The following is a 24,768-nucleotide window of genomic DNA, read 5'->3' as shown; positions in this document are numbered from 1 at the left end:
GATGAAGAGCAGGCACCACCTCTTGGTACAGACCCAAGCAGTATTTTTAAAGTTCTGTCCCTGTTAATTTGCAATTTACTGTACTCCCAGTCCTTCCCCTCCCCCCCAACACACACACATGCACACACACTTCATGCTGGGTTGTTACATTCCATTGTGCCTGTCCAGTGAGGGACTAGCCTGGTCCATTTCCCTCTCTGGTTCCCCTGTCCCAGCCTAGGGCTCCTGCATTGGAGGCCCCCACACTGCATATGAAGGTTAGGAACCATTAAAGTCCTTGTGTGTTAATTATGGTCAAATTCTTTAATCAACAACTGAATCGTGAGTCAGCCCCCCTCCCCAATTTTTTGGCTCCCTCCCCAACACACACACGCTGGGTGGCTCACTGAGATGAGTTAGGGGGTGGAGGTGGTGCTCCCTCCCCGAATCCCCTGGCGTCACCAGCCTGAGCCACGCCTGCAGCTTTTTGGCCCGGGCAGCTGCCCCTGCTCACCCCACCCCAGTTACAGCCCTGCCCTATAGTGGTTTCAGTCAGCTTCTGCCCCCTTGGGGGATTGGGTCCTGCTCAGCACTCCCCACAGTGGCAAAACTTAGCTGTGTTGCTGTCTGGGCCTGGCTCTCTGCTCCGGGTGCTGCAACCACCGGTTTTGCCCTGCCCCCTGACTGGACCAAATTTGTGTGAGTGGAATTTTGGAGTGGGGTTGTGGTGCCATTCACTCAAATTTGGCCGACCTAGGCTCCTGTCATCATGACGGCTGGGCCAAACCTGAGTGGCTCTAGACGCTGCAGTGCCTGGAGCAGGGAGGTGAGCCCAGCCCGCCCCATGGGACAGGAGTTGCCATGATACCCTTTGAAGCATTCTGGCGACCCAGTTTTGGGGCCCAACCCACAGGGGAGGGTTAACCATTTTCCCTCCCACACACCGCCCCCATAACCAAAGCCAGACTAGTTCTAAGCAATGACGTTTTAGTCCCATTAGAACACCAGCTCACACCCCCAGTTTCCATTCTCCATGAAACTGGAAATTCACCAAAACTTCAAAATGCAATTTGAACAGTTTTATTACGATTCACTCACTCAGCCCCCGCCTCCCGTTTCCTAACCTGGCTACTCCACTCCTACAGCACCCTCTGCTGCTAGATCCACAGAACAGCAAGCATAGGTGTTTCGTTCCCAGCTGCCATGGGAGATGCTGGGAGGCTGGAGAAGAAATAGTTGGGCCAAAACTAGGGTTACCATATTTCAGCAAGTAAAAAAGAGGATGGGAGGAACCCTGCCCTAGCCCCACCCCCTCCCACTTCCTGCCTCCCCCCAGAACCCTCAACCCTCTCCCCCCCGCTCCTTGTCCCCTCACTGTCCCCTCCTGGGACCCCTGCCCCTAACTGCCCCCCAGGACTCCACCCCCTACCTAAGCCTCCCTGCCTCTTGTCCCCTGACTGCCCCCTCCTGAGACCCTTCCCCCATCCTAATTGGCCCCCTAGGACCCTACCCCCTACCTGTCCCGACTGCCCCAACCCTTATTCACACCCCCACCCCCAGACAGACCCCTGGGACTCCCACGCCCCATCCAACCACTCCTCACCCCGACAGCCCCCCCCAGAACTCCCGACCCATCTAAACCCCTCTGCTCCCTGTCCCCTGACTGCCCTGATCCCTCTCCCCACTCCTGCCCCATGACAGCCCCACTCCCAGAACTCCCAACCGCCCCCCGCTCCTTGTCCCCTGACTGCCCCCTCCTGGGACCCCTGCTCCTAACTGCCTTCCATAACCCCACCCCCTACCGAAGCCTCCCTGTTCCTTGTCCCCTAACTGCCCCCTCCTAAGACCCCCCACACCCTAACTGCCCCCCAGGACCCTACCCCCTACCTGTACCCTGACTGCCCAAAACCTTATCCACACCTCCCCCAGAAAGCCCCCCCCCCCCCCGAATTTCCAAACCCCCCCCCCCATCTCTTGACTGCCCCCTCCAGAACCTCCCTGCCCCTTCTCCGACCCCCTGGCCCCTTGTTGTTGGGCTTCACCTAACGTCTCCGTGAACTTGCTCAGGAACGGCCTGAGCCGTTGGTCCCGGCACGCCGGGTAGCAGTGGAGGAGGAGCGGGGGAGGAACTCCAGACTGCCAGAGGCGATCTGCAAATGCAGGAAGGGAGGGAGTGATCTTTGCTGCAGGGGAAGCGGAGGAGGGGCTCTCTCTGGCTGTCGGAGCCCCATGTAAGTGGCACCATCCGGCTGGTCGCCCTGTTAGCCATGCGCACTCTGCATGGGGGGGAAGTCCGGACATTTACAAATTCCCCCCGGACGCTATTTTTAGCTCAAAAAGCCAGACATGTCCAGGGGAATCCGGACGAATGGTAACCCTAGGCAAAACTATCAGTGCTTCTGAGAGTGGAAAGGAAACCAGCCCCCTTCCCTTTTAACACAAGGACTCAGGTGTTCCACATGTAGACTGTATGTGCAGCAAGGGGACACCCTTCAACAATCCCCAATACAGCAATGACAATGTTTCTATGTGACCTAGATGGGCAGCAAGAAGGCCGGCACAGACACCATGGAACCGATGATTTCAGTGACACATGGCCAGCACACACTGTTTGCTTTGCACTGAGATGTGGGACCTACGCTTTGCCATTGTGGAGGAACGCAAAGACATCCGACGTGAGTTCTCTCTCTTTCTCCAAGCAGCATTAGCCTGAAATACACAACATACTCTCCATTAGAGGAACCAAGTCACTTGAAAGAGCCGCAGTCGGGGGTCTCAGTTCCTCTCTGAGATGTGAACAGCTCAGCCATCCTTTTCCAGCGTTCTTTTCTCTGTGGGGCAGGGTGCTGCTGGTACTTCCCCAAGAGAGATTCACTTCCAGCAAACAATGATGTTGGGATCATTCTCCAGTCTCTCATCCAGCTCTCGGTAGCTCATGCCTCAGGAAGAAGCAGAGAACCACAGTGTTAGACCCAGCACATCTATGGAACTAATGTGAGTCCACCCTGCCAACCACAGTCCCTGTTATCGCTGATGGGGGGAAAGGCAGGCAGAGGGGTGACAACTCAAGACTAGAATGCCTGATTATGTTGAGTTGAGTCCTCAACTCTCATGCTCCAGCCATTGGGTCTTGGTTTGAGCTGAAGAATGGCACAAAATCCAGAATCTGTGGATTCACTGTTGGGTCTCCCAGCTTGGTCACTGGAAAAGTGGGGCTAAAACACAGACCTAGACCAGCCAGATATCACAGTTTGATCCTGGCTATCTTGGCAATTACCATGTCTGATAAAAGGAAGACTCAATATAGACTGGCACTGTGCCAGCTTTCCCCATTCTGCTTTACCAACCGATCTCAACCCTCACCTCTGACACCCGCACTGATTGCAATCTTGCCCACAAAACTCCTCACCTCTGACGCCCATTTCAATTTTATCCCTTTCCAGAGAACATCCTCCCTCCCTGGTACGGCCGGGTGATCTCAGTGGCTCATGCATCGCTCCCCCTCACCTGTAACTTCCCTATGCCAACCCTTCTCTTAGGCTGTTCCTGAGCAGACACTCCAGCGCCCCAAGCAGTCCAGCGGTTGAGATGTGGAGAGCTATTAATATATGGAGATATACCTATCTCATAGAACTGGAAGGGACCTTGAAAGGTCATCGAGTCCAACCCCATGCCTTCACTAGCAGGACCAAGTACTGATTTTGCCCCAGATCCCTAAGTGGCCTCCTCAAGGATTGAATTCACAATCCTGGGTTTAGCAGGCCAATGCTCAAACCACTGAGCTATCCCTCCCACTAAGTTTGTGCCGGGTGTGGGGCGTATCCACTTTTAAATCCAAGTCTCCAGAGGAAAAGAGGTTCATCTAATACCCTTCTGAGGCACTCAGCTCTCAAATCCCCTTCTACAGCCAGCTCCCTCTCCAAAACACATCTTTCCATTGAGCCTTTCAGCGATCCCCACGAGATTCCTTCTGCATCTCTCTCTAGCATACGGCTGAACTGTTTGTTCTGTATCTGTTCTAGACTTTAAGCTTCTATGAGCTGCATGCAGCACTGCCTTATACAAGCAGTGAATACTGTGAACACTCCAATATTTTGCTGTCTAACAGGATTCAAAAAAGGGCCAGGAAAAAAAAAATCAAATGGGTTCTGCTGAAAGGGTCTCCTGAGCCAGAACCTCTTCTGGGGTCCTGAGTTCCCACTGTTAGGGCCCAGCACGGATGGAAAATGGCTCTCAGCTAGGTTTGTTACAAGGTGAAGTTGGGCAACGTCTGCAAGTTATTTCATTTGATCAAGTGGGTTTGTCTGGTGCCTTGCAACTCCTGCAATAGTGCTGCAACTCATCCAAATTGCAAGAACAAAATCCCTTCCACAGCAGTACAGCGCCTAATGCAATGACTGCAGCTCATAGATGCTACTGCAATGCAAATCCTAGAGTACCAAATGTTACGGACCTTGAATTAACACCCCCTTCTACTGCTGAGCCATGCTTGGTCTCTCCTCTCTCACTCACACACACACAAAGCTGGGTTCCTGTACCTGTTTTACAGCAGATCTCATCGTAGCTGTGGCAGCCTGTGTACAGCCGGGCTGGGTGACTTTTCTCATCCCGTACTATCTTCACGGGATACTTCTGGAGCCGTCGGATGAGGCCCTTCATCAAACCGAACTGGACAAGCTTCCTGAGAGAAGAAGGAATTGCTCTCAGAAGGGCTGCCATCCCAGGAAACCTAGAGTTGGAAGGGTCCGTTCACCAGCCACACGGTCTCAAATGTCTGGGGGGCTCAGCTCCAACCCAGCCTCTCCTCCTACTCGAGCCAAGTCAGAATGCTGAGCAGGTGACCTGCCAGCAGGTTTGGAGGTTACACACCAATGAGGAGGACTTCACCACATGACCCAACAGTTAGGGCTGCTGGGCTGGCAGAAAGTGAACCATAATCTCAGTATGACTCTGAAAAAAGAAGGTGCTAGAGCAAGAAACAGAGTCAGGAGACCTGGGCTCTACTCCTGCCTCTGCTGCAGCTTCACTGTGTGACCTTTGGTAAGTCACTTTGCTGCTGTGCCTCAGTTTCCCATCTGTAAAGTTGGGTGAATGATATTGAGGGGGACACCCTAAGCTAGCTCTGCCAACTAGCCATGGGCTTCCCGCATCACTGAGCCATTGGCATACATCTGCGCTTCCACTGGCATGCAGCAATGTCATGGCCTCATCCTCAGAACTTCCTTCGGAAAGGGGATGCAGCATCAGACCTTTCATCCACTCTCTGAATCTGCAGGGTGTAGCGGCAGATGAGGTCTCGCACCGTCGTGCCAGGGCTCAGCCCGCAGTAGAGCTGGAAGACGTCTCTCAGACTGGCTCGCTTGTGACCTGTGAGGAAGAGAAACACCACTGAACAGGGGATAGAGCTACGGAAGAGATTGTCCTGGAGATTAACAGGGCTTGGCCAATCCGCCCGTGCGCGTGCGTGTCAGTGTCACTACCATCCCCAAGTTAAATGGTGGTGGAATGGTATTGTGGAAGCAGAGAAAGAACTGACAGGAAGGGGATTGCAATGCATGACAGTCTGTTAGCAAGAGTCAGGCTAACTGTAACCCTAATAACGCGAGATTTGTAGAAGCGAGGATTGGGTGAGGCGAGTGGGAAAGAACTGTGTGAGAAGTTGTTGTGACCTTGTGTAGATAATATTGTATGTAGACTAGAGTCTAAACAAGCAAGGAAAACAAGATATCAGAATGACCTATGTATAAACAAAATGCTGCTGTTGCTCATTATTGTCTGTAACAAAAGGTATAAATGCTTGCTGTAATTGTTTACCTGTTGAGAGACCTGTTTAGCTCTCTCCCTCTATGCAACTGAGAGAGAGAAAATAAAGTATCTGACTTGCTGTACCCAAACAAAAAGTGAGAACTCTGTTATTCTCCGACAATTTGGGGGCTCGTCCGGGATGGCAACACCTGCAGAGGCACCGGCAGCTGCTACGGATCATTCCCCTTCAAACCCCATGGTGCCACAATAGAGGTAGGAGACCTTTGGAAATCTCTATTGGGGTGTTGGAGGAGGACTGTCCGTGGGGCCGTCAGTCCCTGTTGAGCTCACGCCATCCAAACTTATTGACTGTACAGCAAGATCAGATGCAGAGCGGTTCTGGGGAATTGTTTTGCCGCCCCCAATAAGGTAGTTGTATGCGGTTCTGGGGAACTGTTAGTTTGGCCGCTCCCATATGCATAAGAAAGATGCATAAGGTATGCACCGGTGCTGAGGGGTTTTTACCGCCTCAAGAGGGGTTGTTACTGCCTCATAGTGTATTGAGTCCGGACATAAGGTATAGATGCATCGTGGTATTTAGAAATAGAGGCCTGTGGTGTGTGTGTGTGTGTGTGTGTGTGTGTGTGCACGCGCACACCAGTGTGAATTGAGAGTTACCGGAAGATGCCCAGAGTACTCTGCAAAGTCTTTTGGCTCATGACCAGAACTACTCTAACACAAGCCCGGTAACTAGAGGATCTTTTAGGAGATCCAACCCACGGTGGGCTAACTCGGCCTGGCATCATCCGGCGAGGAAGCTACCTGGGTCTAGGAGTGTGTGAACCCATCTTCCCTCCCCTTTCCTCTCTGTATGAGCCACTGACAGTCTGATCATCTCGCTGGATGCAAAGAGAGTGAGCGGTGCCGTCTCAGAGACTAGCCGACGCTGTTTGCTGAAGGGAGGTGTAGGAGGGTCATGGCCACCCCCGTTAGTCTCTCCTGTGTGAGTACCCTGTAGGGAGAGATCCTTAGTTTATGTGCTGCTAGCACGGACAGGGCATCCTCCCTCCCTGTGTGTGTTATTGGAAAATGGGTGGGGGACAGTTTAAGCATTCCCTCTCACCCCCTAAGGGTACCCCATCTTATTTCATGTACGTACATTATGGTCCGACAACCTGCAGGTTTTTAGAGAATTGGAATCATTACATGCATGCAAATCCATCTAAACAATGCCCATTTGAAGGTACCTTCAATCTAGATAAGATCATACATCTCAGAAGAGCTTTTAATCACCAAAAAGCCTCTGACACACAATGGGAGCAATTTGTCTATTGAGGAAAGGAACGGGTTAATTTGAAATTCAGCTAAAGAGAAAGTTGATCTGCGTTCAAGGTCAAGAATCAATGCAGACCAGGCTAAGTACAAAGAAAAACTGCTTTCGGTCCCAGCTGACTGTGAAAAAAAAAATTATACATATAGACATAGTCAAACCAAAGGCAATACAAGTTACAGTGCTGAGATTACATTTTCAAAGCTTAACTGTCCAGTGAGATCCAACAGTCTGCCTTTGCGACCCTGGAGCTGGTGTGGTTTGGGGACGCTGAAGAAGCCACAGGCAGCTGGCCTGGCCTGGAATCACTGAAAAGACGCCCCAGGAGACCCCAGGGCGTAAAAGAACTGCCCTCCCAAGAGAGGAAGCAAGTTGGAGATTGCACAGCGCCTTCTCTGAACGTTATACAGACGTGGCCAGTCTGGACGTACGTGTGAGAGTATGAAAGTGCGCCTGCTCTCAGCCGCAGCAAGTCTGAGAACCGGAGAGGGGTTTAGCATTCCTCTCTCCACCCCGGTTGACCAGGAAGGGTGTCAAGTGGATCTACCCCCAGTCGTAGCAGGACTAGGCAATAGAGAAGTTGGAGAAAAGGGAAGAGTTGTGTACTTGATAACTAGAATTGAGCAATTAAGAGCACAGATCATGAACCAGGCAGCAACTCAAACCTACGCCCAGGACAAGTTGCAAGCCTTGAGACAGGACTTCCAGGCAGAAAAGGAAGCACTGGCTAAGCAAGTACCGGTCCTTCAGGGACTTGTCAGAATTTAACCATTTGTGTTTCCATATGCTGTAACAGCAGTGTGTTTGCCATAAGAGAAAATTGAATAGTTAAACGCCAATGGGCCACGTGTTTTGCCCAGGTGGCAAGCCTCACGAGGGAGGATTCGGGTAGCCTTGTGAGTAAGAATGTTTAAGGGAAGAGACCAGGAAGGGTGGGAGCTAGTTGAGAAGCCCACCCTCCTAGCTAAATTGGTAGTGGAACAAGCCAGTGCCCATGGAAGGGACGGTTCAGGGTGAAAAGCAGAATCGGGCCCAAGCGGGCAGGCAACAGATAGAGAGATTGGAAAACAGGTTGAAAACTTTGAGGGCATAGTGGAAGGAAAGGAGTAAGTAATTATAAGCATGGGGATTTCAAATCCCCAGGACAATAATTGGAATGGTAAAATCTGAGTTGATTGGGTGTCACAAGCAAGTGATTTAAGGAAAGAGAGTGAGAAGTTAACTCTGTAGTTGCTAGAGAGAATCAAGCAATGAAATTTGGTAGGAATGTCTGTAAGTAATCCAGGCAAGAGGTTATTTAAGTGGAATTATTTGACTATGAATACGTTAGTCTAATTTGCTGAAGAACACTCCTGCTGTGTACAAGCTGTGTTTTATAAGTTTGAGATGAATTGGTATTGTTTTAAAGTTGCAAAACTGAGAATACTTTTGCCAGACACAGGAAACTAGTGTTGTTTAAGGTATTTAGCATTTAATCCTTAAGGTGACTTAATGCTTTACAAGACTTAAAATGTTTTAATTAAAGACCAAAGGTTGTGGCTGCAGCAGGGTAGTCAAAGCCAGGAGAATAAAAGATTTGAATTTGGTTTTGGGTAACAAAATAGCAGATGAAAGATCTGGTAGAGAGAAAAGGACAGTGGCCCTGACTCTGTGTGGTCGAACTGTCTTACTAGGGGTGCATGGAGATTTTGTAAGCACAAAAGAAACAGTTATACCTTGTGTAGAAATTGATGCTGCTAGTGTTGTGAAAATTGAATTGTGGAGAGGATGTGCATTTTCCCCAGAACATGTGCAGTGTATATTGTAGCAGAGGTAAAAGAAATGCAAACCTACCAAAATAGGTTGTGTTGTCTTTTTCAGATCACTGTGTGTTTGAAAACAGGAGTTAAAAGTTAATTGTGTCCTTTTTTTTTTTTTAAGTAAGAGTCTTTAAGCTGTGGAAAGCTTTGGATCCAGAAGCAAGCCAGAAAGCATCTGTATTAAGGCAAATTATCTAACTGATAAGGTAGAAGGCACTGAAACCTGGGCTGTCTATGAAACAAATACAAGGAAATATGGTGTAATTCCTCTGTTTTGCCTGAAAAGAAAAAGAATATTTGTATATAAAGGAAACATTTTAAGCAATGACTGACTGCTCAGAAGGGGTAGACCTCTGTTCTTTTGTCTTTCAGATCATCAGAGAAAATGGATGCCAGCTGAACAGCATTCAACGTACCATGCATTTACTGGTACAATAGGAATTATTTTTGTGTTCTATGTCCTGTCTTGTGGTGTTTGTCTTGTGGCCAGAATTGTTGTGTTTAATATTTTCATAAGACAGTCTAGTTCAAAATTAAATAGAAGGGTTAAATCAAAAAGCAGATACTTTTTTTATTCAACTTAGAATACAAAGTGCTCGGATAAATCAGGAAAATGTGATATATTAAAGTCTAATACATTTGCTTAAGTAAGAAAAAGAAACTTCATTGGCCAGATTTTTTAATTGAAAATTTGTTGTTAAAATTTGCATACCAACAGTCTTTGGAAGCGAGGACATGGAAGGTTAACCCACTCCCCATATTGCACATGGGATCCTTCTGGCTACCTCAGATTTCTAGCCAGAGAGTGGGGAGGGAGGAAAGCTATTGGACATCAGAGGTTGTACCGAGTGAACTCCTCAAAAGTGGGTGTGCTTGTCCTGGTTTGTTGCTTCAAAGCTCTGTATATAAGTTGTTTTACTGGAAGGGTGTAACATACATTGAATAATAAGACTAATGTACTGTATAATGGCAATGTGTATGTGTTCATTGTTGGGAAAAGGTGTATGAGTGAAGAGTGGAAGTTTCCTTTGTAGGTTAAAAGAAGCCAAGGGGAGAAGGAAAAAGAACAGAATGAGTTAACTGGAAAAAATAGCTAGCAAGCTCAGTCCAAAGATAAGACGCTGGCCCCATCCAAAGACATTGCCCACAGCTAAGACTTGGCTGACAGCCAAGAAAAGGGGGGGCCTGAATGTGCCCAAGCAACTATGAGATCTGCAAAACACTGCCAGACATTAATGAAATGTGTTAGGTTTCTTTTCTCACAGATAAAAGAAGTGCTACCCAAAGACCCTAGTAGCCCTGCCATTCATTGAAACAAGGAGACTGAGTCTACGTAAAGTCCATCAATGAAAGACTGCTTTGTCTCCATGCTGGAGAGGCCCTTTCCAAGTCCTGTTAACCACCAACACCCCTGTGAAGTGCCAAGGACTGCCTACCTGGATCTATGCTTCGCACTGGAAAAAGACCCCTCCACCTCGGGAGGACTCTCCAACTGATGATCAGCCTATTTCTCCTTCTAGTTCTGCTGTGCCTTCTGGACAGCAGGGAAAAAAAGACAAGGTGAAGTGCTAGTAACCTCTCCCTTGTCCACTGACAGACCTGATGTGCCTTTGGATTTTTCTGGAAGAAGCAAATCCATTACAGGGTGATGTGCTAGTAACCTCTCCCCTGTATGATGCTGAACCACACTGTTTCAGGAAAAGAGAAGAAGGAACACTTGCTTCATTGAAACCACAAAAAGTCCAGGGATTCCTGACTGCAAAAGACATTAAGAACTGACCCTGGTGAAGAAAAAGAATTATACACTGGCAGGAAGAAACTTGTGGGACCCATGCTTGGGAATGTGGTATTGATTGGATTTTGGGATTTATTCTATAGGCTGCGCCCTGTGTTTTGGATAAATCCTTCAGCATGTATTGCCCTCCCTAATTGGATTTTAAATAAGTACCAAAGGCACCTTGTTGCCATTGCCCCTGCCATCTCCTCCATTACACTATTACCCCTGTAACACACCCAAATACAGACAATGCCATATATTTGATAAAACCAATGGCCAAGGCCTTCGCACTTTAGTGATTTATTTAAATATTGGTTGAAAAAAATTATTTTTAAGGTTCAGGATATCCCATATAAGCAAACAATTGAATGGAAAACAAATGGATCAGTGGAGATAGAAATACATGATATCACTACCAGTGAACCCCAAGAATCTGTAATTGCAATTGATGGGTTCTATAGCAAAGTAGATATGATGGCTGTTCCTGGAATTTTCACTGTGTTAAATGAGAGAGGCCCTTATTGTTATTTGGTCACCCAATTAGTGAACAATTAAACGAATACCCGAAGAGTTTGTTTTGCCACTGGAAATTTTACCTGCATAGAAATTATTCCAGTGACTATAATGTTACCTGTACCTTATTGCAATACACCCCCCCCCCTTATGCCATTAATATCATGCCTCACGTAAATACATAAAGGTGTTCAACCAACAGATGTGGTATAGTACTACACCAAAGAGAGATGTATTAGGATATCAATGGACTGTGATTAACACTATAGTAGGGACTGTTAAATTTTCATTACCCTTATCCAGTTTCCAGATCACCTCTACATACCCAAATTGTTCAAAGGGGGCTGTCATTAGATTAACACAACAGAGGGCTTGGGTTATTTCCTCTAGAAAGAAGAGAGACTTGACCGGATCCCTTTGGGATGGGGCCAATAGTGCAGCAGCAGTTTGGAATGTTTTTATGAGAGAACATGATGAGAAATTGGGGCAACTAGAGAAGGCCACTAGCCTTATTTCTGGGGCACAGCTAACCCAGGCTGTAGTTGGTGAGTTACATGTTATTTATGCCCTTAGTTCAATGACCCAGAAGTTGCTGACAGAGATGGTATTGAATATCACTGAGGCTGGGAAGGCACTGCAGTGGGATCGAGCATGTTCAGAAATTCAGGATTTCCTGAATGACCAGCTAATGGCCATTTGGAATGATCTAGAGCATCAGGCTTGGCCCACTGCCCTTACAGACACATCAGGAGTACCATCTGCTCTGTGGCCATGGAGACATACTTGGAGACTTTCTGGGTGGAAGTGTGAACGTTCACAGTGCTCCTTTCAAGCATATGGACCGGTTGGGGGGGGGGGGGGGGGGGGCTCCTACATACCGAATCCTGCTGGGTCCATGGGGAGGATGCACGTGGGATTGGGTAACTCACTGTGACATCTGGAAAATTAGACTACCTGGTATGCCCAATCGATTTTTAGTCAGTGTTCCTGGGATTACACCTGACATTTGAATGGGGATAGGGAGTCAATGGACATTTTGGCCGTTAGAACCCCCACAGCTTCAGTGTATCCGTAAACTGAAGCCAGGAGACGTTGTTACTCTTCATGTCTACGTTTGCTGGGAGGGTAGGGGATAAGGAACTACCCTGACAGTACGCTTACTTTTTTAAGCTAATAGCAGCTGCGTGTATGTTAAAACCACCACATTGCAAGACATACATTTTAATCTCATTACCAATGCAGGCAATCATATTATTTACTGACCTGCAGATAGAATTCTGCAAGTAGCCCTTAGATTCCAGATACCCTTTAAATTGAACTAGTTGAGTACCTGATCAATTTCAGAATTTGCTTTCACTGTTACCAGAGGTTCAGAGAATCTCTGAAATACAAGGGCAAATTTACATGCTTCAAAATATATATCAAGTTGAAAAGTATGCCTTTCATACAGCTTATAAAGTGTCTACTTTATGTACTAAGTATGATGTATTGTGCTTTATGACTAAAATTGTAAAACAACCCCATCATATTATTGCTATGGGAATGTTATTGCTTGTGTTGCTATTAGTTAGTTTAGGATTATGTTATTGTTGTTGTAAAGGACATAATAATAGTAATACCTTTCATGTCCATGCTCATCATGCATTGTCATTACATCCAATCAAAACTCCTAAGGTTGAAGCATCCGATACAGAATCTGAATTCCAAAACTTAATGCAAATAGAGATTTGAAAATGTTTGTTGTACTAGTAGTACAAAAGTGGGGGTTGTGGAAGCAGAGAAAGACCTGACAGGAAGGGGATTGCAATGCATGACAGTTTGTTAGCAAGAGTCAGGCTAACTGTAACCCTAATAACGCGAGATTTGTAGAAGCGCGGATTGGGTGAGGCGAGTGGGAAAGAACTGTGTGAGAAGTTGTTGCGACCTTGTGTAGATAATATTGTATGTAGACTAGAGTCTAAACAAGCGAGGAAAACAAGATATCAGAATGACCTATGTATAAACAAAATGCTGCTGTTGCTCATACCTTTTGTTACAGACAATAATAAATGCTTGCTGTAATTGTTTACTTGTTGAGAGACCTGTTTAGCTCTCTCCCTCTATGCAACTGAGAGAGAGAAAATAAAGTATCTGACTTGCTGTACCCAAACAAAAAGTGAGAACTCTGTTATTCTCCGACAGTATAAACACAGAAATATGGAGCTGCAGCTGGGATATTGCACCAATCAGAAGGAGGGAACGTTGGTCAGGACACACGGCTTATCCCAGACTCTGAGATCGTGACATTCTACCAGAAGACGTGGGACTTTACAAGACCCGGTTTAGCATCTCAGCTGAAAGATGGCGTCACCTTGGGTCTGAGTATCAGGACCAAGTCCTGCAATGGGACACATCATTCTCGCCTGGAGAAGTGCTCCCAATGCGGCTTCGCTCTTACCAAGCTCATAGGAAATGGTCACACTGGATCAGAGCCAAGGTCCATCCAGCCCAGCCACCTGTCTCTGACAGCAGCCAGCTGAGTCAGAGAGAGATGTAAGAACTCTGCAGTAGTTGATTTGGGATAATGTTGGGGGCAGATTAAATATCATCCTGGTCTCTAATAGTTAGAAATTGTCTTAATACCTGAAGCACAGGTTTAATATCCCTTTTAATTGTGTTATCATTAATTATGGTAACTGGCTATTCTTGCCATCCATATCATTTATTCAATCCCTTTTTAAATTCTGTTAAATTCTTGGCCTCTGCAACATCCCGTGGCAGTGAATTCCACCATCTAATTACACACGGTGAGAAAATGTATTTTCTTTTTTGAATTTGCTACCTTTTAATTTTATTTGATGTCCCCTTGTTCTTGCATTACGTCACAAGGAGAATAAAGAACAGGAGTACTTGTAGCACCTTAGAGACTAACAAATTTATTAGAGCATAAGCTTTCGTGGACTACAGCCCGCTTCTTCGGCTGCATATAGAGTGGAATAAATATTGAGGAGATATATATACACACATACAGAGAGCATAAACAGGTGGGAGTTGTCTTACCAACTCTGAGAGGCCAATTAATTAAGAGAAAAAAAAAACTTTTGAAAGGATAATCAAGCTAGCCCAGTACAGACAGTTTGATAAGAAGTGTGAGAATACTTACAAGGGGAGATAGATTCAATGTTTGTAATGGCTCAGCCATTCCCAGTCCTTATTCAATCCTGAGTTGATTGTGTCTAGTTTGCATATCAATTCCAGCTCAGCAGTCTCTCGTTGGAGTCTGTTTTTGAAGTTTTTCTGTTGTAAGATAGCCACCCGCAGGTCTGTCATTGAATGACAAGACAGGTTAAAGTGTTCTCCCACTGGTTTTTGAGTATTATGATTCCTGATGTCAGATTTGTGTCCATTAATTCTTTTGTGCAGAGACTGTCCGGTTTGGCCAATGTACATGGCAGAGGGGCATTGCTGGCACATGATGGCATATATCACATTGGTAGATGTGCAGGTGAACAAGCCCCTGATGGTATGGCTGATGTGATTAGGTCCTATGATGATGTCACTTGAATAGATATGTGGACAGAGTTGGCATCGGGCTTTGTTACAAGGATAGGTTCCTGGGTCAGTGGTTTTGTTCAGTGATTGTGGTTGCTGGTGAGTATTTGCTTTACATTGAACCTATCTCCCCTTGTAAGTATTCTCACACGTCTTATCAAACTGTCTGTACTGGGCTATCTTGATTATCACTTCAAAAGTTTTTTTTCCTCTTACTTAATTGGCCTCTCAGAGTTGGTAAGACAACTCCCACCTGTTTATGCTCTCTGTATGTGTGTATATATATATCTCCTCAATATTTATTCCACTCTATATGCATCCGAAGAAGCGGGCTGTAGTCCACGAAAGCTTATGCTCTAATAAATTTGTTAGTCTCTAAGGTGCCACAAGTACTCCTGTTCTTTTTGCGGATACAGACTAACACGGCTGCTACTCTGAAACGAGAATAAAAACTCCTCACCTCCCTTCTCTAGACCATTCATTATTTTATAGACTTCTATCGCGTCCCTTCTTCGTCGTCTCCTTTCTAAGATGATGACCCCAGTTTTTCTATTCTCACTCTTCTCTGAACCCCTCTGATTCTGCAATATCCTTTTGGAGCTGGGTGGCCAGAACTACATACAGTATTTCAGATGAGGCTGCACCACTGATTTATATAAAAACATTAGAAGAGTCTATTATTCTCCACCCCATTCCTTATGCCTCCAACCATCTGGTTTGCTTTTTTAACTGAAGCTGCCCACAGTGTAGACGTCTCCATTGATCTGTGTACAATGATGCCCAGGTCCCTTCCTTGAACTGATACAGTTGACTTAGAACCCTGGCAGGTGTGGAAGTTTTCCTTTCCACTGTGCATTACTTTGCATTTATCAACACTCAGTTTCATTTACCATTGTGGTGCCCACTCACCTTGCTTGGTTAGGTCTCTCTGAAGTTCTTCCCAGCCATCCCTGATCTTGACTAACCTAAATAACTTTGTGGCATCTACAGCTTTTGCTGCCTCAATACTCAACCCCTTTGTCAGATCATTAACATATTAACACAGGACCTAGTACACAAACTTGAAGGCCCCACTACCAGCCTTTTGTCATGAGCAAACTCGAGGGAGAAGGAAACCAAAAGTTCAGCATTGGCTCTAAGTCCCTAGCAGCTCTCTGGAGGAATCAGATTCTATGACAGCATATCCTGGGCCAACACAATCTTATCATATCTAGCTCAGTTCAGGCCTGCTATACCTTGCTTGGTGACATAAGAGAGACATTCTTCTTGGAGGCATTTATCATCCACCAGATCCTGGACTTTAGGTGTAGTACAGTATACATTTGAGTACTGGGAAGGAGAGAGAGAGATGAAATTACTATTAACCAGAGGCTGAAGAGTTTTAGCTCTGGGCCTAGGATTTAAGCCAAACAACCCTAGAGACTCCAAGACAAACAAACAATTTGGTGGACCCAGCCAAGGAGAACCACCTGCAGCACATAATCACTACAGAGCAGAGTAACTGGCATGTGGAAAGCACTGTGCTTTCCTAGAAGGATTACCCTCTATAGAGTATAGGGTGCAACTGCACATCAGACGCACAAGATTCTTCCCCTTTCTAAATCTGGCATCGTTAGCCAGTGATTCTGCTCGACCAAATTCTACAGCCACTGCTTCCCCAGGCCTATAGTTCTGCTTATACCCACGTGACTGTTAGTGCAGATGTGTCCTGTATGCAGTCTTCTCCCCAACAGTACCAGAAACCAGGCACTATTAAAAGAATATGGGGAAAAACATAGCAGGTCCCATGTATTCAGATGTCCCAGCTCCAGTCTTACTTCCAAGGACAACAGCAGAGCTGCAGGTCAATACTAAAGCTTTATAACCCTATTGTGGTTCTTAGTACCAGCCTAGCACTCCCATACTGGTTTTGTCCTAGGTCTTCTCCCAAGCAGGGGCTGTCTGTCCACTAGCGAGGTAGTTTTGTGCTGTGCCTAACATGAGGCCAGCAAACTCCTTCCAAGAGAGACCAGATCTACAGAGGTGAAAGGTCACACGTGTCAGGCTAATAATGGGCTGGAATCTTTTGCTCCTAGCCATACCCACCTGAAGTATGGAGACCAGAGTTACCACCCCATAGTATCTGCAAGACAGACAATGAAACATTAGAAATCACTGATTATAGATTCAAACGCCAGCCTCTTCCCTAGTGAATGCATAGGTTTTACTACTCTCCGCTAGCTGCAGGCCGGGTTTTCTGTAGTGGTTCCTCTACAGGGAACTCTGCAGGGGATTTCTTCTAAATTCGGAGTTCCATGTGTCAAGGGGATCGGGACACAGGGCTAAAGTGAGAACTGGGGACGAGAAGGGTGGGTATATGTATCTGTGTGAGTATTCTGATCAGGACCCTTCTCCTTCCCGATGCCCTAGATCTTAGCACTTACAGCAGGTTCTGGATGGCAATTCGCACCAAATTGAGCTCCACATCGGCTTCAGCAGAGATTTTCTGGATGTGTCGAAATCCATCAATGTACGGCAGGATCTAGGGAGACAGCACGAGAGCACGATCAAACCAAAGAGAGGAAAATCTGCATGCGAGACTCCCTATAGTGACATCAAGGGGAGCGTGCGTGTGAGGGAGATCTAGTGTGTCTTCAGATTGTGGTCATAGATTACATTATCAAACAATTAAATGCCTCAATCATCATTTGCATGGTTATTGCATGGTGTCACTATGGGGCAGAGTTATTGTGTTTAGATACCTTAACTGTGCATTGATATGTTTGGATTTCTCTTCAGTTAACTTTAGCTGTACATTTCCTGTGTTTATAATGTTTTGTTTGGGGAAAGTCACAACATCCCTGCAATGTTTTTTTACCCTTAAGTGACCGATACATACTCTCAATGGTATCTCTGTCTTAAGGTAGCTTTTTTTCTATGAGACAGTGATATGGTTCTATACACCAGACACATGCACTTCTAACATCCAAGAACTCTTGTCTCCCAGTGCAAATAATTTTGCAGTTGGATAAGAAAATTATATCATTATAGAACTGAACAAAAAAGGCACAGGCCATCTTGGACCAGATTTTTCAGTAAACATGGTCCATACACAAAGGGTCAATGAGACCATCAGAAGAGATTTAACATGGACACTAGATACTGTGCTGAATGAGAATACAGTGCAACCTCACTATAAACACATGCACCTCTGTATTTCATCCCTGTTTGGAAGTGTCTGCAACTGGAGCACAGAGTTCCACACTATTTAACACTTTGTTAACCATCCCTAGTCACTGGATGGACACTTCCCCATAAAGGACATCTTTGCTTGATTTGGATAGTGTTGGCAACAGCTGCTGCCGTTTATCACATGTTCACTGGGAATGGTTCAGCAGAGGCATACCACTGCAATCAGCGAAGTCTTCTCCACAAAAGGGATCAAGCTCCCCAGTCCTAAGACCCTGGGAAGGCTGGGCTGCTACCCAATAGCATTCTCCTTCCTCTTGTCTCCCAAGTACAGGATTTATAGGCCCCAGGCAAGGGCTACAGGTTGCTGAGCTGTGGTTAACCCCTTGTTCACTGGGCACCAGGTAGCGCAATCGACCTGTCACATCTCCATTCAGCTAACTGAATTGCTGGGATGGAAGATGACCCCATTAGAATGTCCCCCCTGCTTTGCCCCACCCGGATGAAGCAGACAGACCTGCTGAGTAGTGAGATCCCACTGGGCATTGAAGAAGTCGTCCTTGTCCAGAGTGAAGACGGGCACATCATACTCCTGCACAATGGGAGGATCTGGCCGCTGCTCGATCACTTTCAGGTGAATGGTGTTCGACTCATCTAGGAGGAGGAGACGAAAGCACTCAGCTCTGCTAGCAAACACCTTCTGTCTCTCTCAACTTTCCCAACCAAAATCTGCCCTGATATAACAGTGTGAGTACCACCCACCCCATGAACAATGGGAATTGCACCCGCTGCTGAAACCAGGGCAGGATTTGACCCTCAGAAGCCAACCTCCCCTTCCATCCTCTGTTACAGCAATCTGGTCAGTATAGAGCAGCTTCCCTTTTGTTCCCAGCAGTAACCAACTCCGCTGTAATCACAGCCCATTGGCACTCCAGGGATGGCAGAGGCAATAAGGGAGCAGTGCACTCCCCCAGCACATCTAACTCCCTTATCTCCCCTGTGCTCCTCCCCCACGAATGTCCCCCGAGCAACACTTCAAATACCACAAAACAAAGTAGCACAAGGGTGGGGTACAGGTGGAGCTGCAAGTCCGACCCCTCACCCCCAAGCTACAAACTTTAAATCAGGAGACTCCTCTGCTTCAGACAGGATCCATTAGTGGGGTGATGCTAAGGGACTCATTGTGAGACTGGGAAGGGACAAAGAAAAAGATTACATTACAGCTGGATGTCCAGCAACCCTACCTATTGGCAAAGTACATTTCCCAGTGGCGTTGAGCTCCTCCAGGAGGATGGTCATTATTGGCACCAGCTTTTGTTTACTCTCTTCATTGGAGATGAAGCCACTTTCCAGCTAGGAGAGAACAGGGTCAGTGTCATTGCCTCTCAGTAGCAGCAAGCCACCTCGCATCTTTCTATAAAGCTGCTGTGGAGCGGTTATGCAGGCGATACAGTAAGGAAACCCCACTGGTATTTTTTCCTTTGTTCTTTTCTTACTTTTAGTCTGATCCTGAAAACCTGTCATTCACCTAATTAATGACAAATCTCTCCTTTACACCATGCTGTGTTATGGAGGATCAAGGGGTGAAATCCTGGCTCCAGTGAAGTCTCGAACTCCCATCGACCTCAATGGATTTCACCTAAAGAATTATTGTTTAGGGCCGTTGTAGAACTGATGAATAAAATTGTTTTGAATTGTTCACTTTATTATTGTAACTTCATAAGTAAAGTTTTATGAATGAAACAACATTCATTCATAAAACTGGTTATCCCAATAACTGGCTAATTGACAATTAAGATGCTTGTTAAGAGCCATAGGGTTCAGCCAGCTGCCCTTGTAAGTTTCACTTTCAATCCAGTTGCTGCTTAAATCACTGAAACTTGCACTGTTTCAACATTGTAACTTCTGATCACTGTTTGCCATTCATTATACTTGTCTACATTGTAGCTTCTGTTCACTCTTTGCCACTCCTTACACTTGTCCATATTGTAACTCAAACTCCATTTTAAAACGCTCACTCCATTTTGTAAAAGCCTGCTGCAACCTTCATTTTGCAAAACCCTAACGTAATCTTATTAGTTTATTTTAAATGTGTGAATGAGGTATGGATGGATGATGGAATCAATCTCCAGCGCCAGCCTATCCTAATGAAAAAGTTCAAACCCCAACGGTTGAAGATGCAAACAGCCCTAACAAAGAAAGAAAAGTCCACCCTAAAAAGAAAAGAACAAAAGTACAATAGAAGGAGAATCAAAGCCAGGTCCAAGGCTAAAAGTCACATCTGCAACTGACAGGTGATCAATCACACCCAACCCAGAGGCAGCGTGACACAGCAAGACCTATAGACTCTGGATTCAAACTAAAAGCCTATAAGAAAGATGAGTGAGATGGAAGACTTTGAGGGGGGTAACGTTCTGCTGCCAACATGGGAGGGCAGACCCAGCCCTTCCTTGTGCCCCGCTTTCCTGGCCAGTTAGCCGCCACAAGCTATGAACCCAAGCTGCAAAATCAAGCCACGGACTCAAGCTACATTCAGGACTGGTAACTATACAGCAGCTGCAGAACATCTGATGTGTGTGTGTATATAGGTATTAGTTATTGGTCATAAATCAAATTGTGTTATAATAAACGTGGCATCTTTGTCTTGTCCCCTGAAACGATCCTGTGTAGTTTTGTCTGCACAACACTGTAAGCAAGCACAGAGGCCTGCAAGGATGTTTTAAAAAAAATTTCTTTTTTTTTTTTTTAACTTGAGAAATATTAAGAGTGTCAAGTCTGGTTTTCCATGGCTTTGTTGGCAGATCTGCGGGAATGATCAGGGATGTTTACCATGGGTTGTTAATACCTTACTTGAAAGTTTAAGCTTCTATTCAAAGTGTTGCTCAGAAAGAAACACAACTGGGTCTCTTGATCCTAAACAACAGACATCATCACCCGAACTACAAGCTTCCCTATACAGTCATTATGGTCACCTGCATGATTCTGAAAGGACATAGCTTATACCATTTACTGTTAAAAAGGAAATTTGAAGTCAATGAACTCACACTTAATAGTAACAAACCATCCCCATATTATTTATTACCAATCATTAAAACTGGCTGACTTAAAATAGCCTTATTTTTAACAAAAAGTGGCTGGAATTTCTCCATTATGAGAACTCATTTTCCCAGGAAATGGACCACAGAAAATAGTGAGAAAGAGACACTACCTGACATTTCATTTTGTTTAAATAAACAAAAAGTGAATGGGTGTGGCATTATGTGCTTTTTGATTAACCATTGGAACAATTTACCAAGGGTGGTGGTGGATTCTCCCCAACAATTTGTAAATCAATGTTGGCTGTTTTTCTAAAAGCTCTGCTCTAGGAATGATTGTGGGAAGTTGTCCGGTCTGTGTTATACAGGAGGTCAGACTAGATGATTACAGCAATCCATTCTGGCCTTGGAATCTATGAATGACAATAAGGCCTTGTCTACACTGCCACTTTACAGCGCTGCAACTTTCTCGCTCAGGGGTGTGAAAAAAAACACACCCCTGAGTGCTGCAAGTTACAGCGCTGTAAAGTGGCAGTGTAGACAGTGCACCAGTGCTAGGAGTCGCACTCCCAGTGCTGGTAGCTACTCCCCTCATGGGGGTGGGGTTTTTTACAGCGCTGGGAGAGCTGATTGCTTTCAGGGCTGGCTGGGAGACATAGGTATGAATGTGGCCTAGCTGTCTGAGCATGAATGGGTCATTGGAAAAGGACTGGCTGAGGCCAGCCCCATATCAATGGGAAATCTAAGATGATAATGGAAAACCTAGTCACCAGGATACCGACACCTAGCAACCAACTACCCTGAGGGAGATGGATTTCCCCACCTCACAGAAGGGAAGCTGAGCAGAGATCCCAGCTTGATAGCAAAGGACTGGGAAGGTTCAATCTAAAAAGATGATCAGACCACATGGCCTACCCTGTGTAGGAAGGGCGAGACCTCTCGGAGGTCTGGCACATCAAAGGCGTTTCTCCTAGAGACTGTTCTAAAGCTGGGGGGTGTAGCGCCAATCCTGTGGATCCGTGACAAACAGCATTAGATATTGAATGTGTGCATCAGTGCCAAATCTGACCTCTAAGGTGGTGAGATAGCCAGCCAATTTCTTCACGATGGGTTCCAATGCACAAGTCTTGGCTCTAGCATCACAAACAAAGCCCAGATTGAAGAGCAGAGCGTTCCGGCTGTATTTTTTGTGCTCAATACAAACTGGGCAGCCAATCAGCTTCTTCTCCATAGCGGTCCTATCAAAGAGAAACAGGCACAAGCCGTCAACTGCGATTGTTCTGGAAGCACTGGTCGGAACTCCATAGTGAAAGATTTTGCTTTTAAAATAGACACTCCTTTGTTTTGTATGAAAAATACAATGGATCCTCCCCAAACTTATAGCCCTTACTCCACGCCCAGAATGAATTTTCTGAGAATTTACAAGTAAACGCGTTCATCAGTTTATGAGAGTAAGTCATTTATAAAATTTAGCATCTATGCCAGGCTTTGTCCTGAATTCTCTTAACAGAAAAATGCATACTCTTCAAAGTTTCCATGTAGTTAAAATTCATTGACATCTTGTGCACAGACTGTAATTAAATTATTAAAAATGGTGGTTGCTCATTGCTATGATTATACAGGGCAGTTCTAGGTGGTACTCACACTGTGATGAGTTTGTTCTGCAGCTCGGGTTTGGTGATGATGTACACCTGGACTGTGTCAAAGAGCTCTCGGGATATGAAATCCTCCGGGACCTGCATGGCCAAGGAAACAATAAAGTATCACTGAAGAGCCAACAGACATAACCCTACAGTCTCATAAAAAAACCAAGCAACAGGCTACAGGCATGACAAGGAGAGTGAGCACCTGTGAAAAGTCACTTTTGTAGAGAGACATAAGATGTCACAGTATAAAATGTCACAGTTCAGCTGAAGAGACACACAGGGCCTAGCTGCAGGCCCTTGGCTGATGGGGCCAGCATTGGCTAGGTGCTGGAGACAGCAGACTGAATTCCCTCAGTTCACTACCTGTTTGAATACCCAATAGACCCCAGCCCCAAATACTCTGGCATCACTGACCTGGTAGGTTATTTTAGGCCCCAGCGTTGGGTGGAATTCACTGAAGAAGATGCACTCAATTCTGCTGCTGCTGTCCATGGTTACTGCTGCAAGAGATACAACACAGAACTGATGCTTACCAAAAGAGCAATCAAGTGGATTCTCTTTGGATTTCTCTTCCCTTGGTCTTTTTCTCCCTCTCTCACGGAGAACACTAGTGCAATAAAAATAATACAAACCTTACCTTAATGCAAATTTTCAAAGCACAAGAGTCAGGTGTTCCAAACTTAAGTTACAGCAGCTGTAAATCTGGCCTGTGTGACATATACAGACTCTGAAGTTAATGCCGTGTGTGATAATACACATGCATTGGAGGGACAGGTAGTGTATAAAATATCTCAGTCTTTGACACAGCACTAGTGTGGCTTTATGCACTGAATTCCAGTGCAATCACCATACTAGTGGCTGGGCTCTGCCTCATTAACAAAGTCACTTCACATCAAAACAGGCCTTTGCCTCTCCTTCCAATCCAGCAGTGACTTATGTGAAGCAACACTTTAACACACCGTACTGCTCAGTGGAAGTTAACTGTACATGCAAAATATAAGTTATTCCCTGACTTCTATAGGATTAAAACATTAACTTGAAAGGTGACCTGCAAAGGTACACAAAAATGGAACAGAATTACGATATCATAAAAGGCAAGAGTTAAAGATCAGTAACTGCAAGAGAAAGGTGTCTTAGTCAGAATATTTAATTTTTTTTATTCCTCAGGAGCAGGGGCATGGGGTGAATGTTAGGCATGAATATTAAAAAAAATCAAAGTTTGCTTCTATTGGGAATTAAAGTTTAATATGAGCTTTTTGCAAAGATTCATGTTGCAAAGCTCAAACTCGCAAGTTTTATGGACCATGAACACAAAGGTCAAACTGAAGTTCATGTTCAAATGCAAATTAATATTCGCAGAACATTTCCCTCCCCCATAGCCACACTTCCTTTGCTCAGTGTTACAGCTGCTAATACCTAAAGCTTCTATAGCACTGATCGTCCCAGGATGTCAGCGCATTAGTACAGCTGATGAGTATCATCACCCCACTGTACAGAGACAGAAAGCCTGTTCAAGAGCATACAGCAAGCTGGTGAAGGGGACTCTGGAGTCCCGGCCCTGTGAACTAGCCACTGAACTCCCTTCCCCACAATGGGGATAAAACCCAGAGTCCTGGTTTCCAACCCCCTCAGCCTACTAGACCCCTCTCTCTTCCCAGAGCTGGGACAGAACCCAGGAGTCCCGGTTTCCAACCCCCTCAACCTCTCTCCCCTCCCAGAGTTGGGACAGAACCCAGGAGTCCTAGCTTCCAGCTCCCCTCCCGCCCAGGCTGAGTGCACACCTGGGGTTCTCAGGTCTGGGTGACGCAGGGGTGTCCGTGCTCTAGGCGTAGGTGAAGGGAGCTGTCCACGTGATGCGCGCTAGACGGGGGCGTGGCAAACAGCCGCTCCCAGGCGACCCTACAATAACACCGGGCACCGGCACAGGGCCCCATCCTTTTCTACTCAGCCGCAGACACGAAACCAAGCAAGCACTTACCCCACTTCGCACATGCGCTTAAAGCCACCACCTGAGCCGGCGCAGGAGCACACTTACCTGAGCTTTTCGACAGGTGCGTGTGCACGGTAGCAAGGGGTCGCTACCAGCCGGCCGATCCATGCATGCGCACTGATGGCTCGCCCGGATAGGACTAGAACGCCCCACCTTTTGTCACGTGTTCCTGGAGCATGAAGGCGACGCCGCCGTGACAGGAGGAGAGGTGGGTCTTACTGATGATAGACAGTAAATTTCAGCCACTCAGAGGCC

General features: G+C 46.1%; 1 protein-coding gene across 4 annotated transcripts; it reads right to left on the bottom strand.

Annotated features, from left to right (window-relative positions):
• Positions 1–1,972: 1,972 nt before the first annotated feature.
• NPRL2 (NPR2 like, GATOR1 complex subunit) lies at positions 1,973–24,642 on the bottom strand. Of its 4 annotated transcripts, none has more exons than XM_054036342.1 (12): positions 24,559–24,642; positions 22,938–23,023; positions 22,522–22,613; positions 21,947–22,115; positions 19,087–19,195; positions 18,360–18,496; positions 17,098–17,195; positions 16,760–16,796; positions 15,910–16,003; positions 5,229–5,346; positions 4,518–4,660; positions 1,973–2,918 (listed from the first exon to the last, which is right to left on the bottom strand). In XM_054036342.1, the coding sequence occupies exons 2-12, from the start codon at positions 23,013–23,015 to the stop codon at positions 2,851–2,853; spliced, it is 1,143 nt and encodes a 380-aa protein (XP_053892317.1). In that variant the 5' UTR covers positions 23,016–23,023; positions 24,559–24,642; the 3' UTR covers positions 1,973–2,850. The 4 variants fall into 4 exon arrangements, with proteins under 4 accessions (XP_053892317.1, XP_053892320.1, XP_053892321.1 ...); XM_054036345.1 differs by having other exon boundaries at positions 1,973–2,688; XM_054036346.1 differs by lacking the exon at positions 22,938–23,023 and adding an exon at positions 23,057–23,130 and having other exon boundaries at positions 24,559–24,622.
• Between the last annotated feature and the right edge of the window lie 126 nt (positions 24,643–24,768).

The sequence above is a fragment of the Malaclemys terrapin genome, chromosome 7, assembly GCF_027887155.1.
Source record: "Malaclemys terrapin pileata isolate rMalTer1 chromosome 7, rMalTer1.hap1, whole genome shotgun sequence".
Taxonomy (NCBI): Eukaryota; Metazoa; Chordata; order Testudines; family Emydidae; genus Malaclemys; species Malaclemys terrapin.
This window is presented reverse-complemented; position numbering and strand designations above follow the sequence as displayed.